Genomic DNA, 14,971 nt, shown 5'->3' with positions numbered 1-14,971 from the left:
ACATCCGTCTTGTGTTTACATTACCGCCCAGAGACAGTACACTGCAGTACAAAAGATGTGTACACTTTTGAAATAACTTTCCTTGCATTACATCCTTGGTTTGTATGTTCGATCATAACTCATGAACCACTTGACCGATTTGCCAAAATTTTTGATAGAGGAACTCAATTAAGGCACAGGAATGTTCTGAGTGTGAATGTGAAGAAATTTTAGTTTCCTGACAAAGCTGGGTTCACAAGCAATATATAATATACGCATGTATAATGTGCAGTAACTACGCTCTTAAAGGGACAGTAAGCGAAACTTCAGGTGACCCTCCGATCCGTGCAAAGATGAAAATGCCCGATTTTCAATGCGGTGGCTTAAAAGCTTTGTCTGATCAAGTATGAATTAGATATCCATGATTTCGTTTATTTAGACTATTTATTTTCATTCATGGGTTCTCTGCAAAAGTGTCTTGCGCTTTTCTTGCTTATAAGAAACAATAGAGAAATTCATAGAAATTAACACTTTTCGAGCCAGAAAAACACGTTATCTTCCACATGTTTGATCAGATAAAGGTTTAAAGGATAACGTTGTAAATCGGGCAATGTTATCTTTGAATAGAGGCTCATTTTAAATTACGCTAAAAATTCCGTTTATGGAGTTTTATATGTATTTTTATTCTCGTCAATTATTTTTAGTTGTATTCAAATTTAAATATATCCATGTTTAAGTTTTTACTGATCTATACCTAATCCATCTTTTTAAATCAACTTTACTTCTTCCATAAATGAATTTAGTTTTAGCCATAAATTCAAATTTTCTTATCCATATATCCTTGCAACCCGATGGTGTAAACCGTTGATATTTCAAACTACGACCATTTGATCAAAAAATTCATAGTTTGAAATATCTAAGATCTACGACATCGGGTCGCAAAGATATAGGGGTTAGAAAATCAGAGTTTGTGGCAAAAACTCAATTCCTTTGGCTGAATCCTGAATCTATTCAAAGATTGCAACCATTTTTGTATTCGTGAATATTATTGCTGAGGAAAAACGAAATCAAATTTACGTAAACCATTTTTTTTTAATATTGCATTTCACAGATGCATTAAATTCCAGGGCTGTCAAACTGTTTAAGAATTTTAGAACAAAATTTTGAAACGCATCTGTTTTAAACTTTTAGAAGATAAAACCTTCGATTCAATACATAAATATATATATTTGGCTTGTTGACCATAAAAATCAAAAATGTTGTCTTGAAAAATAGTCTTCATATAGGTCATTATTGAAATCCAAGAATTTAATAGGAAAAATTCGGGAAAATTAGTTTTTATTGGAGATATTGATAAAATGGCGACAGTCAAAAGAAACAGTTAAAAGCTAAAATTGTTACTAGTATTTATGAAAAGGAAAACATTTTTTGTTCAAATATAAAAAAAAATAATACCAAAACAAAATTGGTTGATGAATTCTTGGCTTTCCTGTTTCTATGCTGTATGCACACAATAAGATCTTAAAATTACACTTTTCTCCAAAAAAAATTATTTGCAATATCTGGTATGTATATTTGCATATTAATTTACAGGACATTCACAAATGAAAATCTTTTTTAAAGTACGACTTTTTAAAATTGCATTTCATCTGTCATTCATTCTGTACTACCTAACTGCCTTAAACTGGATTTTTCTATGGAGGGGGAGGGGGGGGAATGTATTATTAATTGATTAGAAAACGAGTGAAGATGGGGGGGGAGGGATGCGGAGGTGGGGGAGGGGTGATTTCAGCCTATTTTTGTTTTTATGAACATTGTGACGCACACTGTTTGGCGGTGTAAAGCTTTTTTGATTTCTAAGTGTTAAAAATTGAAATATTTGGTTTGAGTGCCAGGTTGTCTAGGTATAGATATAGATAGATAGATAATATTGGTGATAGGCAGATATATTTCCAGCGAAGATAGATAGATAGATTTAAACTAGTTTCACGGATTTTCTGTGGCAAGAAAATCCACTAAACTTATTTAGTCTTCGGCGACTAACAGTATAGACCAGAGAGGGAGAAACCAAAGGTATTAAATTTAAGCCCCGCATATTGTTATTATTTAATATTTTGTATTTTGTGAACTTGGATCCTGATGCTGCCATTTTAAAAAAAGTTTAAAGCAAATTTTGAATTTGTCATGCAAACTAGATTTGCATGACACATCTTGTTAGGTTTAATTAATTTTTTCTTGATGATGACAACAAATAAATTTTATTCACTTAGTGATATTGTTTCTGTTTTAACAAGCTTTTCGGACAGAGTTTACAGGGAAATTCAAACCTCTTAAAATTTCAATTCGCCCTTCACCTTAAATATATTAAGTGCAAGCTAATAATATAGGCTTAAGATAAATTAGTTGATAGGACGCTAGTGACCATTTTGTCAGATTAAGTTTTTATGATCGATAATGAGAAAAAATAACAAGGTATATTAAATATATTGAATATATTATAAAACCAGTTCCATACTTTGCACATTGATTTATCAACTTGGTTATACACGTCAGCTTTTAGTAATAATCATAGCTTTTTATTCATGATCCATCTGCAAGGCTTAAGCACATTTTCAAAAAAAAATTTGCAGATTTTTCAGTTTTCGATTGCGGAATTCCAACATTTTCGGGGCTAAATTATGCATTTAAGAAAATCGCGGTCATTTTTAGCACTTGCCAGCTATAGCTCATATATTTATATAATATATCTATATGAGCTAAGAGCTTTATTATATGGATTTACAAGGGGTTGAGTTGAAATCTTTTATCAACAAGGCCGGAATCAAAAATATGAAAAACCGCTCATTTTTGCTTTCTTTTTCTCACTTTTGTTTTGGAACTTGAAACCCAAATCCTACAAATGGGATTTCTTGTTCTAATTCAAGATATAAACAGTTTATTTTGAAATGAAGATAAAAGATGATATAAGAGCAGTCTTATATTTGTACCTAGGCAGGCATTGACCTTCCTTACGCTATTCGGTGTCAAAATGTAGGGCGGGGGGGGAGGGTGGCTTTGTTTTCCGAGGGGCGGGGGAAGAATAAGACGGAGGGGGGAGGGATGCAACAAAATTAACAAGTTCACTACGGTTTCATTCTTTTTCACGGAGAACCATACAGCCATGCTTACTGGATCTTTATCATAATTGCACACCAAACTTAAGTATCATGTTTAAATTATGTTTTTGTAAAAATGTGAAAGAAATTGAAAACTCACAAATCAGAGTTTAGTAGATTTTATTTACTGAATTTGGGAAAATAAATGATTTTAATTAATTCAATTTTTTAAATTTAATTAATAAATTTAATTTTTAATTTAATTTAATGAATTAATTATATTTTTAGGACTAAAGAATCAAAGAGAATAAGAAAAGGTGCCTTTTGCTGTCCAATATTTATAAGTTTCTTCATTTAACACGTATCAACATTGAATCTTGATTTATAAATTTCACCATTTTGTATGATCATATGCTCCATCCTAAAAGAAAATAAATCGAATAAATGACAAATTAATCGAGTCTTTGCCACAAAATCTAATTTTCGAATCCCTATATCTTTGCAACATATCATAACAAACTAAAATAATTTGATTTGCCAGAATTCACAATCTAAAATATCTTAGGTATACGACATTGCTTTGCAAAGATAGGAATTAGAAAATCCAAGTTTGTGACAATGACTCAATTCCTTTAAACTGAAATGTATTGTCCAAATTTTTTTTTTTGCAGTTCTCAAATGTATTTGATCATGCTATTGCTTTTTCTAATTGGAACTGTCATGTCACTCTCTCCTTAATGAGATACATTGCCGATTTACATTGGTACCTTTTTCTGTTTTTAAGGGATATCTGTCCAATTAAAAAGGCGTGCGGCGTTTACAGCAAATACAAGAAAGGAAATTGACAGAGTTTACTTTATTTGCAGAAAAAAGCGACGTAAATTTCGTTTTAAAGGGAGTGACTGGCAATGTGTGGTAGTTGAACTGAGAATGTAGTATTGTGGAGAAATTTTCAGGAATCATTTGAGACTTATAAAACGTTTTAATGATGTATAATTACTGAGTTTGAGCGCAAAGCCGACTTTCAAAATCATTCATTTGGGTGGTAACGTTTTGAGCATCGATTTTAAAAAAATTATTAAATACTGACGACATAAAAAGTAACAAAAATTCTACAGTACACTAATAAGTTGTTTAGGAACAGGTTGAGAAAATAAAAATTAACTGTTAACATCAAAAATAAGTAATCTTATTTTCGGTTATTAGAATTTCTGTAATCTCTCGTTGGTCTCAAACATTTTCTGTAGAATTTCTTGAATTTTTATTGAAAAGATGACATTTGAAGAATTTGTAAAAATCTGTGAACAAATTCGTAAAGAATAAAAATTCAATATAATGATGGAAAAGAAATAATTGATTCTAACATTGATTTATTGAGAAAATTTCTTTTGAGAAATATGTTCCTAAACATTTAATTAGTTCACTGTAGAATTTTACTATATTTTTCTTCGATCGTTGTTTAATAATTTAAAAAAATATTTAAAACAAAATTTTTATGTGTCTCAAATTAATCTAAAAAATTTTAGTCATGCCCTTTAAAACTATGTTGAAAATATCTCTTTTTTCATCTCACATCATTGTTTATTTTGATAAATCTAGTTCTAGCATCTGCAGACTTGTCTTGGTTACATTATAAGTCAATAAACAGTTTTGTTTAGATAAAAATTATATTAATAATATTTGCAGAGCACAAAATATTTTCTTATATATAATTTAATCTTTATTATATTTATATATATATATATATTTATATAAATTAAACCAATTTTATGTCTATTGCCTAAATAATGTTTCTTGCTAACCCACAATATGCAGAGCAAAAAGTGCAATTTAAATTTAAATGCAAAACTTTTAAAAAAAGAACTGAGTCCTTGCCACAAACTCAAATATTCAAATTCCTAGTTCATTGTATCCTGATGGTGCAAACCTTTGATATTTTAAACTTAGACTTTTTCATCTTACATAATTCAAAGCTTGAAAAAGTAAATATCTACGACACCGGATTTCAAAGATATATATATATATATAATCAGAGTTCGTTGCAAGACGTACATTATGAGTTATGGATGCTTTATATCCAAAGATATATATATAATATAATATAATATATAACACTTTCCTTTTTGTGACATTCCTGGGCGGTTTTTTGGTAATGTCATTTTGGTAGTGAAAGTTTGGAAATGACAATTTGGGAATGACAATTTGGTAAGTTAAAAAAAGTGTTAATTTGGGAATGACAATTTGGTAACGACAGTTTAGTAACGTAATAAAAGTGACAATCTTATGACAATTGGGTAATTTTTATAAAAAGTATACATATTTGCAATTATCAATAATTAATTAATTACATTATGTTGGGTTAGCTTAGGTTCAGACAATTTATGTGCCTAGAGCTGCTGCTAGGATGGGTTCGGGGGCCGAGCGCTGCGGCCTCTTAAATGTTATATGTTGATTTAGCTGATTATTTTACGCTTCTTAATTACCAGTTTTCTTAAACTTGTCCCTGTAATAGCCTGTTCTAGCTGCAGCCCAGAAGTAACCCCACCAACCCAAAATAATATGAGAGACAAAACATTATTCAACATTTAAGAGGCCGCATCCTAACTGCAGCGCTCGGCCCAGAGATTTTCTTTAATTGACCTAAACCGAATAATGAGAGAGACAGCACATTATTCAACATTCAAAAGGTCGCAGCGCTCGACCCAGAAATTTTCTTAACCTAAACTAACCCAAAATAATGTGGGAGACATCACATAATTCAACATTTAAGAGGCCGCAGCGCTCGGCCCTGTAGTCCATCCTAGCCGCAGCGCTCTACCCAAAAAACTATCTTTACCAGACCTAACCCGACATAACGTAACATTTTGGTAATCTACGTTTCTTAGAAGTTGATGTTTTGTAGTATTCAACATTATGTAGCTTTCGACATTTTGTACTTTCGACATGTTGTAATTTCTACATTTTGTACTTTCTACATTTTTTAATTTCTACATTTTGTAATTTCTACATTTTGTACTTTCGACATTTTGTAATTTATACATTTTGTAATTTCGACATTTTGTAATTTTGACATTTTGTAATTTATACATTTTGTAATTTCGACATTTTGTACTTTCGACATTTTTTAATTTCTACATTTTGTAATTTCGACATTTTGTAATTTTGACATTTTGTAATTTAAACATTTTGTAATTTCGACATTTTGTAATTTCGACATTTTTTAATTTCGACATTTTTTAATTTTGACATTTGACAATTAATGTTCTAGAGGTTAAGAAAAGTTACTTAGACTATAAAGGAACTTAGATCGAACTAGCAACAAAATTGAATTTTCTAATATCTTTGCAAACTGATATCGTAGAACTTTGATTTTCAAAAAAAATTTTACTCTAGACAAATGTTACATTAGAATAAAAGTACCTTCAGACCAAAGTTACAATAGACCAAAGTTACATTAGACCAAAGTTAGACCAAAAGTTACTTTAGACTAAAAGTTACTTTAGACTAAAAGTTACTGAGCCCCTTGTTGTAACTTTTTTGTACTTACGAAATTGTCTCTTTTATGTAGTTGTCTAATGTTCACTCTCATCTAGATATTTCTAGTTCACTCTTATCTAGATAGTTCTAGTTCACTCTCATCTAGATAGTTCTAGTTCTAGTTCACTCTCATCTAGATAGTTCTAGTTCATTCTCATTTAGATAGTTCTAGTTCACTCTCATCTACTCATCACTGAGTTAATGTCACTTATACTCATATGTAGTCACCAAATTGTCTTTTTATGTAATTATATGCTTGTTTGTCACTTTTTTCTAGTTACAAAATTGTCACTTTATGTAGTATACCAAATCGTCATTTTTATGAAGCAATCAAATTGTTATTACCAAATTGTCACTTTTTTGAAGTTACCAAAATGTCATGACCAAATTGTCGTGACCAAATTGTCAACTTACCGAATTGTCATTACCAAATTCTCCTTAGCAAATTTACGTTACCAAAAATTCTCCCGTCCTTTGCGACCTCTTATAAATACATTAGTATAATTGTACGACAAGCAACAGAACAGCAAAAATATATTTTCAAAGAATTGTTCTTGTCAACAATTAAAAAATCTTATGATTGAAAATGTTAAGTTAACCCGAAAAATTCTTTAATTTGATTTGACGTGAAACTTCTGCCTGGTTTTATAGCAAAGATTGCCAAATTCCGTACAGTCGTCTTTTAAGTCTCATCCTTTGTGGGTGACCCTGCATCAAACTTAAACTAGTTTTCTTTAAATTATAATTATGGAATTTTTAAACACATATTGAGATCATCTTTCATCGGTTTAAAAACTAGTCTAGAACGGGAGGAGATGAGAAAACACGTTTCTTTTAATAGTTCTCCCAGATGTTTCTTGTATACAATATACATATCAATAGTAAAGTACCACATTGTAAGATCGTGCTTAGAATGTTCTAATTTTCTCAGATTTAAAAGAGAGAGAGAGATATGGAGAACATGCAATTGTAATTTGGGTAAGAAAAAGAGATATAGTTTGTCAGGGTCGGTGGGAGGGGGATTATTGTGTTTGCATTTTTTTATAAACAAGAATTCTTTCCCATTTTTTATGTGAACAATGTGCACAAATTCTTAGCTCCTCAACCCTTAAAGCCATTTTAGAAACACCCAACATATTTTTATTGATTTTTTAATTCACCGTAAAGGAAATGAGTATTTACTGCAAACTCTGATTTTCTAATTTTTATATCTTTTCAACCTGAAGTCGCAGACCTTTTATATTTAAATTTGTAAATTTGATATATATATCTAAGGTGTACTGTACAATACCTGGATATGTACAGTTTGTGGCAAAAACTCAATTCCTTTAACGTAAATTTTAAATCTTTGATTTATTCTAAATTAACGAAATTTATAAATTCTTTATTACTAAAATTTATTTATTCTAAATCACCGAACCCTCTTTCTTATTAATCAACGGTATTTTTATATTTTAGATCACCGGCAGGGTATACCAAATCTCCCTCAATACTTCCTTCAATCAACTTTCAGGTTCATTTTTTGTAAATTCCTAAGAAGTGTGATTATGAAATTTTAAAAACACTTTTACGTAAAATATTTTCTTTTAGTTTAGATATGTTAATGCAATCATCAATCATGTTAGTATATATATATATATATATATATAAATGTATATTTATTTTGTTTTAAAAAATCCAATTTTTTGAAATTTTTTTGAAAACAATGTCTATTTTATATCTTGATCTTATAAAAAAAATCTGATTTTATATTTTTTAAATATATTTTGACATAAACCGTAAAATAATGAAAATATTTTTTAATATATTTTGAAATATAACCGTAAAATAATGAAAATATTTTTTAAGGGAAGTTGCAACGAATTATGTTTCCCTGATCACTTTTTGTCCTATGCCGGAAACAGCCATTCCCCAGGAAACAGTAACTTTCCAGGAAACAGTGACTACCCAGGAAACAATAACCATCCGGGAAACAGGAACGAAAGTATCATATTACAGAACAGGAGTAAGAACAGTCTAAACCTAAATCTGAGCAGGAGTCAAATTAATATAAACCCAAAGGAAGCTTTTTAATACAAAGTCATTACGTTGTAAAATTTGGTTTGCAACAGATAAAAGTAAGATTAGTAGCGATCAAAAGAGCTTTTTTATCGCATTAAGCCTATACCACCCCCTTTCATTTTTCGCGAACACTCCCTTTAAGTTTTTGTTTATTTTACAATAAATTAAGAAATAATTATGAAATTCAAGTTCTGGAATCTTCTTTGTACTGTTCTTTATGGATAATCCAGTATCGGGTATATTTGAAGCGGCTCTCTCTTTAAAGAGTTCGATTTACATGGTACCTTTCACACCCCTGCCTGAGCCCAAGTGACGACTTTATTCTTGTTGTTCTATCTAAAAATTGACTATATCTTTACGCGCGGAAATTGAAGAAATTCACTTCTTTTCCACTAGACAGAAAGCGACGATATGGTTTAAATTGTGGTTCACGTCACGTGGATTTTACGGATAATGTCAATATTTCAGAAAGCTGACTTTATCCCTTGTAAAATACCCCAAACCATATAATATGAAAATTTGAAGCTTAATGTTTGGTTTCTGCATTTAATTGAGTATTTACCAAATGATGAAGCACAAAAATAAGACAGTTTTGGCCTACAACGAACCCTGAATGCAAGAAAACGGACTAAACAAATTTCGTAAAATCGTCTCTGAAGTCTTATCCTTTTGTGGGTAACCCTGTAAAATAAGAATTATAATACTCTCTAATCCTTTTATAATCTTAGATTAGCTCTTCGCTCAAATTCACGCTGTACAGATTTAAATAAAGTACGAGTTTGAAATATGAAGTTATGTATATGTTTCCGCGGACAATACATGTTTTACACGATTTTTATCTGAACACATTCCGAATTTTCAGTCCTTCTTGACCCGGCAAAGGTTTATTGGGTCCCGTTGTGAATCTGGCATGTCCTTTTCTGCATGGAAGGTTACTTGTAATTACGCATACAGTCTCTTTGAGAAATGAAACAAATAATTTAAAGATATATATTTCTCTTCTTATACAGGAAGGCCAGTTCAACAATGGAATGAGAAGACGACTTTTTTACTTTAAAAATACAAATAACATGAAATACAATAATTGTGCAAACAGACCAATTTAACAAATTAAGTTGGGGTTCAAGCAACTATTTGCTAACTAAACATAACATCATGAAATACTCGTATTACCAAGTATCGTCTTCCTATTCCATAGTTTTATGGGTCTCCCTGTAATTCTATAGTATTCAGTATTGTTCAGCAAAATGAATGATGACTATTTTACATTGTAATATGCAAACCTTTTTATCTAAAATTATCATCATCATGCACACGCAGAGTGGGTAGTCATGCAGTTAGGAGAGATTAGAATATCGTATTTTCACATCATAAAAATATATTATATCATGCAAATTTCATAGAAACCATTGGTTTCCACGGAACTAGATTTTATTCTTCATAAAATGAAACAACCAAGTCCTGATAAACTTGTAGATTTTTGTTTTGTGCATATGAAGGGAAGTATGAACGTAGAGGGACTGTAAGTATAATTACAATTGCAAATATGACATTGTCCATTTACAAAGGAACCATAAACCATTTCTGATGAATAGTGTAGAAGACATGTCTTAATTTCTGATATTTCGTATATTTTTCCCAGGCATTGCCATCTTTACATGGGGACGGGGTTCACTAAAAGTTACTCTTACAGTCCCTTTAAATGCATTAATTATTACGTCAAGTTAAATTATAATTAATTTAAAATTAAAAAGCTGGATTTAGATCGTTAACTCTGTTGGAAGAGAAAGTTTATCCTTGGATCTAGGGTGAGTTTTGAAAACAACATAATTATTAAAAAACTGTTTTAGGCGAACAGTTTATCTATATATACATTTGTCTTGTCTGTCTGTTTGTCTGTTTGTATCCAATAAACGTCAAAATGGCTGAACCGATCGGGCCCAAATTTTGTGTGGGACATCACGTGACCACAGGGAAGGTTTACGTATGATAAAAATAAAACAAAATGTGTTTTAAAGGTTTTAATTTTGTAAAAAAAACTTAAATTCTTAAAAATCCGCGAAATTTTTTCTTCTTTGTTTTAAAATGTAAACAAAAAGAACATGTTCACAATTTAAATAGAAGATGAGCGCGAAGCGCCCTTAAAGCCTAGTATTAGAAAAAGTGTGTTAACCCAATCCTGATCGGGCTATTTTTGTCTAGCGTAGATTGGCCCTTAAATTTAAGATAGGAGAGTGTAATACATATTCTTAGTACAACTTCCAGTTCTTTAAAAATAATTAGACCCCCTACTTTAATGGTTTGGGTAAAACCGAGTATTTTTAAATAGTTAGAAAAAGTGCGTTGTAAAAATGCAAAAAATATATGTTTTAATTTTGACAAATATTAGATTGTTATAACATCTATTTTTCAAGGTCTTTATAAGTAAATAAGTTTTAGATGTGTAGCTCAATTCACAATAAAGTTTTGGACTTTTTGGATTTTTTAAAACACCAAAACACCCTTTTGTAGCCCGTCCTTAACGTGACATATTTGCAAATTTGATCACAACTACATAAAGTTGAAAAAGTGTTTTCTAGTGTAAACCATTGTTCAGTTATGGAAAAAACTGTGAAAAAAAGCTACTGTTTGCAAACAGTCTAAAATAGAAAAAGTATATTTTCCATTGCTTACATAAAAGGTTTTGATTTTTCCATATAAATGTATTATTTTGATCGAAAAAAACTCAACAATTGCTAACATTAGATATTTGCAGACTTATTTTTAGCATTTGAACATAAGGTTGTTGTTGTCGTGAGAGACAAAACCTTGTTTTATTTTATTACTTTTAAGGTTTCAGCCACTAAAAATATTGTTACATAAAACTTAGGTTCCGACATTTTAAAACTATATTTGTTGACCATTTATCTATCTCCTAACTCCCCCCCCCCCCGACGTCCGCATATAGTTTTACAATAATCTATAAAAATTAGTTTTTGAAGCTAAAAAAAAACTAACCTTAAATCTATACGTTGTAAAACTTAAAACTTTTATAAAAAAAAGAATTAAGTTTTTGCTTCTTACTTGGAACAGAAGATAAGCGAGCATAATAATTTCCTAGTGTTTCAAATTCAGTATTTATTCAGTTTTCAAGACATCTTGAGTTTGTTGACATTTGACAATTTATTGTGCAATTTTTTAGACATTTAAATTGTTTGTCAAGTTTTCACTTTTTATGATTTATTTTTAGGATCAGAAGTCAGAAAATGGAGACGTCAAGCTTTTTAGGGGTAAGAATTTTTTTTTCATAGCCTCAGACAATTTTTTTAAAAAGTTTTGAATACAATCTTTAAATTTAAGTTGGGCATTAAAATTTTGGCGAATTTTTGTTGCACAATTATGCCTTTTTCACTTCATTGCAATGATAAAGTCTGTGCTGAATTTGCCTCCTTTCAATCTAAATTTGCAAATAATTCTGCAAAAAAGCCCAATTTAACCTAAACCTAAATGGCCTCCCGATCTTTAATCTATTTTTAAGTGACCCCCTTGCAAAGATGTCAATGCCCGATTTACAATTGTACACTTCAAAGTTTTGTCTGGCCAAGTTGAGTTAGAATTTAATGTATATAATTTTGAAAACTGTTTATTTTCAATTTTCCTTAACAGCTTTGTCAAGTATGAATTAGACTCAATATCTCCCATATTATTGATCAGATAAAGGTTTTAAAAGTACCATTGTGAATCGGGCAATGCCATCATTGCATGAAAGGTCACTTTAAATTACTTTAAATTACAGTCCCTTGAAATGTTTTTATATGATTTCTAAAGTCACATCTATTATGGATAACTCTGGACTGAAAATGTAAAAATCAAAGAAAAATATTAAAATTCGACATTGACTATTTTTTAAATCATCTGGAATTTATTTTACAATTATATAATTTTTATAACATATCATCTTATTTTATTTTTTATAAAAGCAGCAGAATCTAGAAATAAACTGCAATATTCTGGTTTAGTTTATAATTTGCACTTGATTTTACTAAATTAAGCTTTTATAATCCACTGAATATATATTTTATAAATATCTGGTATGTCTATATTTTTATGTCTATTAATCTGTATTGTTGCCTATATATTTATATATAAGAATATATCTACATATATTAAGTAGTCATCTCTATTTCTCAGTTTTTTTGTCTATCAGTCAGATATTTCATAAACCCGATTTGTCTTAAATTTTAATTAAGACGTATTTAGATCTTTATAGATCTTTATCTAGGATACAAACAGAGAAACCCTCTATGTTGACTAACGTGTTGGTCTTTAAATATCTAGGATATATTTATGTATTTGTTAATCTATGAATATCTAGGTTATGTCCATGTATTTATAAATCTATGAATATTTAGGTTATATCTATGTATTTATTAATCTATTAATATCTATGAAATATCTTTGTATTTATTAATCTATGAATATATAGGATAAATCTATATATTATAAATTTTTTAATATCTAGGTTATATCAATGTATTTATTAATCAATGAATATCTAGGATATATCTATGTATTTTTTAATCTATGAATATCTAGGAAAATCTATATACTATTGGTCTATGAATATCTGAATGTATCTATATATTTATTAATCTATAAAAATCTAGGTTGTATCTATGTATTTAATAATCTAGGGTAAATCTATATATTCATTAATCCATTAATATCTAGAAAATGTTTATGAAGATCTATGATATATCTTTGAATATATAGGATATATATTTGAATATCTAGGATATATCTATATATATCTAGGATATATATCTATGAATATCTAGGATATATATCTATGACAGTTTGTTTTTAATCTTTGTGACAGAAAGAATCTCGAGAACTGACGAGGGTCAACCCTGACCGAAATATATTTTCAATAAATGTGGAACAACATCTACCTTTTTTACTCTACAGAGGTTTGGTCCATCACCATCACCGAATTTTATATCTAGGATATATCTCTGAATATCTCTGAATATCTCTGAATGTCTATGAATATCTATGAATATCTAGAATGTATATATCTAGGATATATCTATGAATATCTAGGATATATCTATAAATATCTAGGGTATATCTATGAATATCTAGGATATATTTCTATGAATATCCATGAATATCTAGGATGAATATATCTATGAATATCTAGGATATATCTATGCATATCTAGGATATATCTCTGAATATCTAGGATACATGTATGAATATCTAGGATGTATATATTTATGAATATCTAAGTAACATCTTTGAATATATAGTATGTATATATCTATAAATTCTAAGATATATTGATGAATATCTATGATATATATCTATAAATATCTAGGATATGTCTATGAATATTTAGGATATATCTATAAATATCTAGGGTATATCTATGATTATCTAGCATATATATCTACGAATATTTAGGATATATCTATAAATATCAAGGTAATATCTATGAATATATAGGATGTATATTTCTATGAATATCTAGGATATATCTATAAGTATCTAGGATATATATCTATGAATATTTAGGATATGTGTATGAATATCTAGGATATATCTATAAATATCAAGGGTATATCTATGAATATCTTGCATATATTTCTATGAATATCTATGTAATATCCATGAATATCTAGTATATATTATGAATACCTAGGATACCTTGAAACGTGAGGACAAGCATGAACGGCATCACGAGTATATGAATGTAGATCCAGACCTTGTAAGTTATAAAATATAATTTAACGCCAAAATTAGCCCCGCGCCAAGAAGGAGTTGATTCATTTGTTGTACTGTACGGTGCACCATTTTGAGGTTTATAGTCTGAACCTTTACTGTACAACTTGTTCTAGCCTGGTACTTAAATTTTTTTTTAACTAAAAATGCAATAAAATTTCAAAGTTTTCAAAATTTATATTGAAAGGTGGTTTGTGCTTCAAAATAATTTTTATTTAATTTTGAGCCACATTTTTAAAAGTCTATGAAAATTGATTTTTGACAATCCAAATTTTTTTAAAAATTGATTTTTGACAAGCAAGCCAAATTTTCTAAAAATTGATTTACTATAGAGGACATGGGTCAGACTCACGCATAAATAACTTCCAGTATATATATTTCTTATAACTTATTACTAGAGGGTTCAGAACATGAGTCTCTCTCGATATCACACGTGTAGACTGTCCGTCAGTACAATGCCCCGTATCCATTCTATCTCATTCCGTTGAATCTTGTGGAACTTGTTTAAGGCGGCCAGGCATCGTCTTCCACATTAT

General features: G+C 29.5%; 1 protein-coding gene across 1 annotated transcript in view; it reads left to right on the top strand.

Annotated features, from left to right (window-relative positions):
* Nucleotides 1-1,337: 1,337 nt before the first annotated feature.
* Nucleotides 1,338-14,971, top strand: part of LOC111717709 (uncharacterized) — a 17,929-nt gene continuing 4,295 nt past the window's right edge. The window contains exons 1-7 of the mRNA XM_023493187.1: nt 1,338-1,346; nt 2,009-2,052; nt 8,070-8,124; nt 8,460-8,672; nt 10,437-10,480; nt 11,902-11,941; nt 14,356-14,421. Coding sequence (XP_023348955.1) covers nt 1,338-1,346; nt 2,009-2,052; nt 8,070-8,124; nt 8,460-8,672; nt 10,437-10,480; nt 11,902-11,941; nt 14,356-14,421 — 471 coding nt within the window. The remainder of the gene's footprint in view (nt 1,347-2,008; nt 2,053-8,069; nt 8,125-8,459; nt 8,673-10,436; nt 10,481-11,901; nt 11,942-14,355; nt 14,422-14,971) is intronic.

Source organism: Eurytemora carolleeae, unplaced genomic scaffold, assembly GCF_000591075.1.
Source record: "Eurytemora carolleeae unplaced genomic scaffold, Eaff_2.0 scaffold767, whole genome shotgun sequence".
NCBI lineage: Eukaryota > Metazoa > Arthropoda > Copepoda > Calanoida > Temoridae > Eurytemora > Eurytemora carolleeae.
This window is presented reverse-complemented; position numbering and strand designations above follow the sequence as displayed.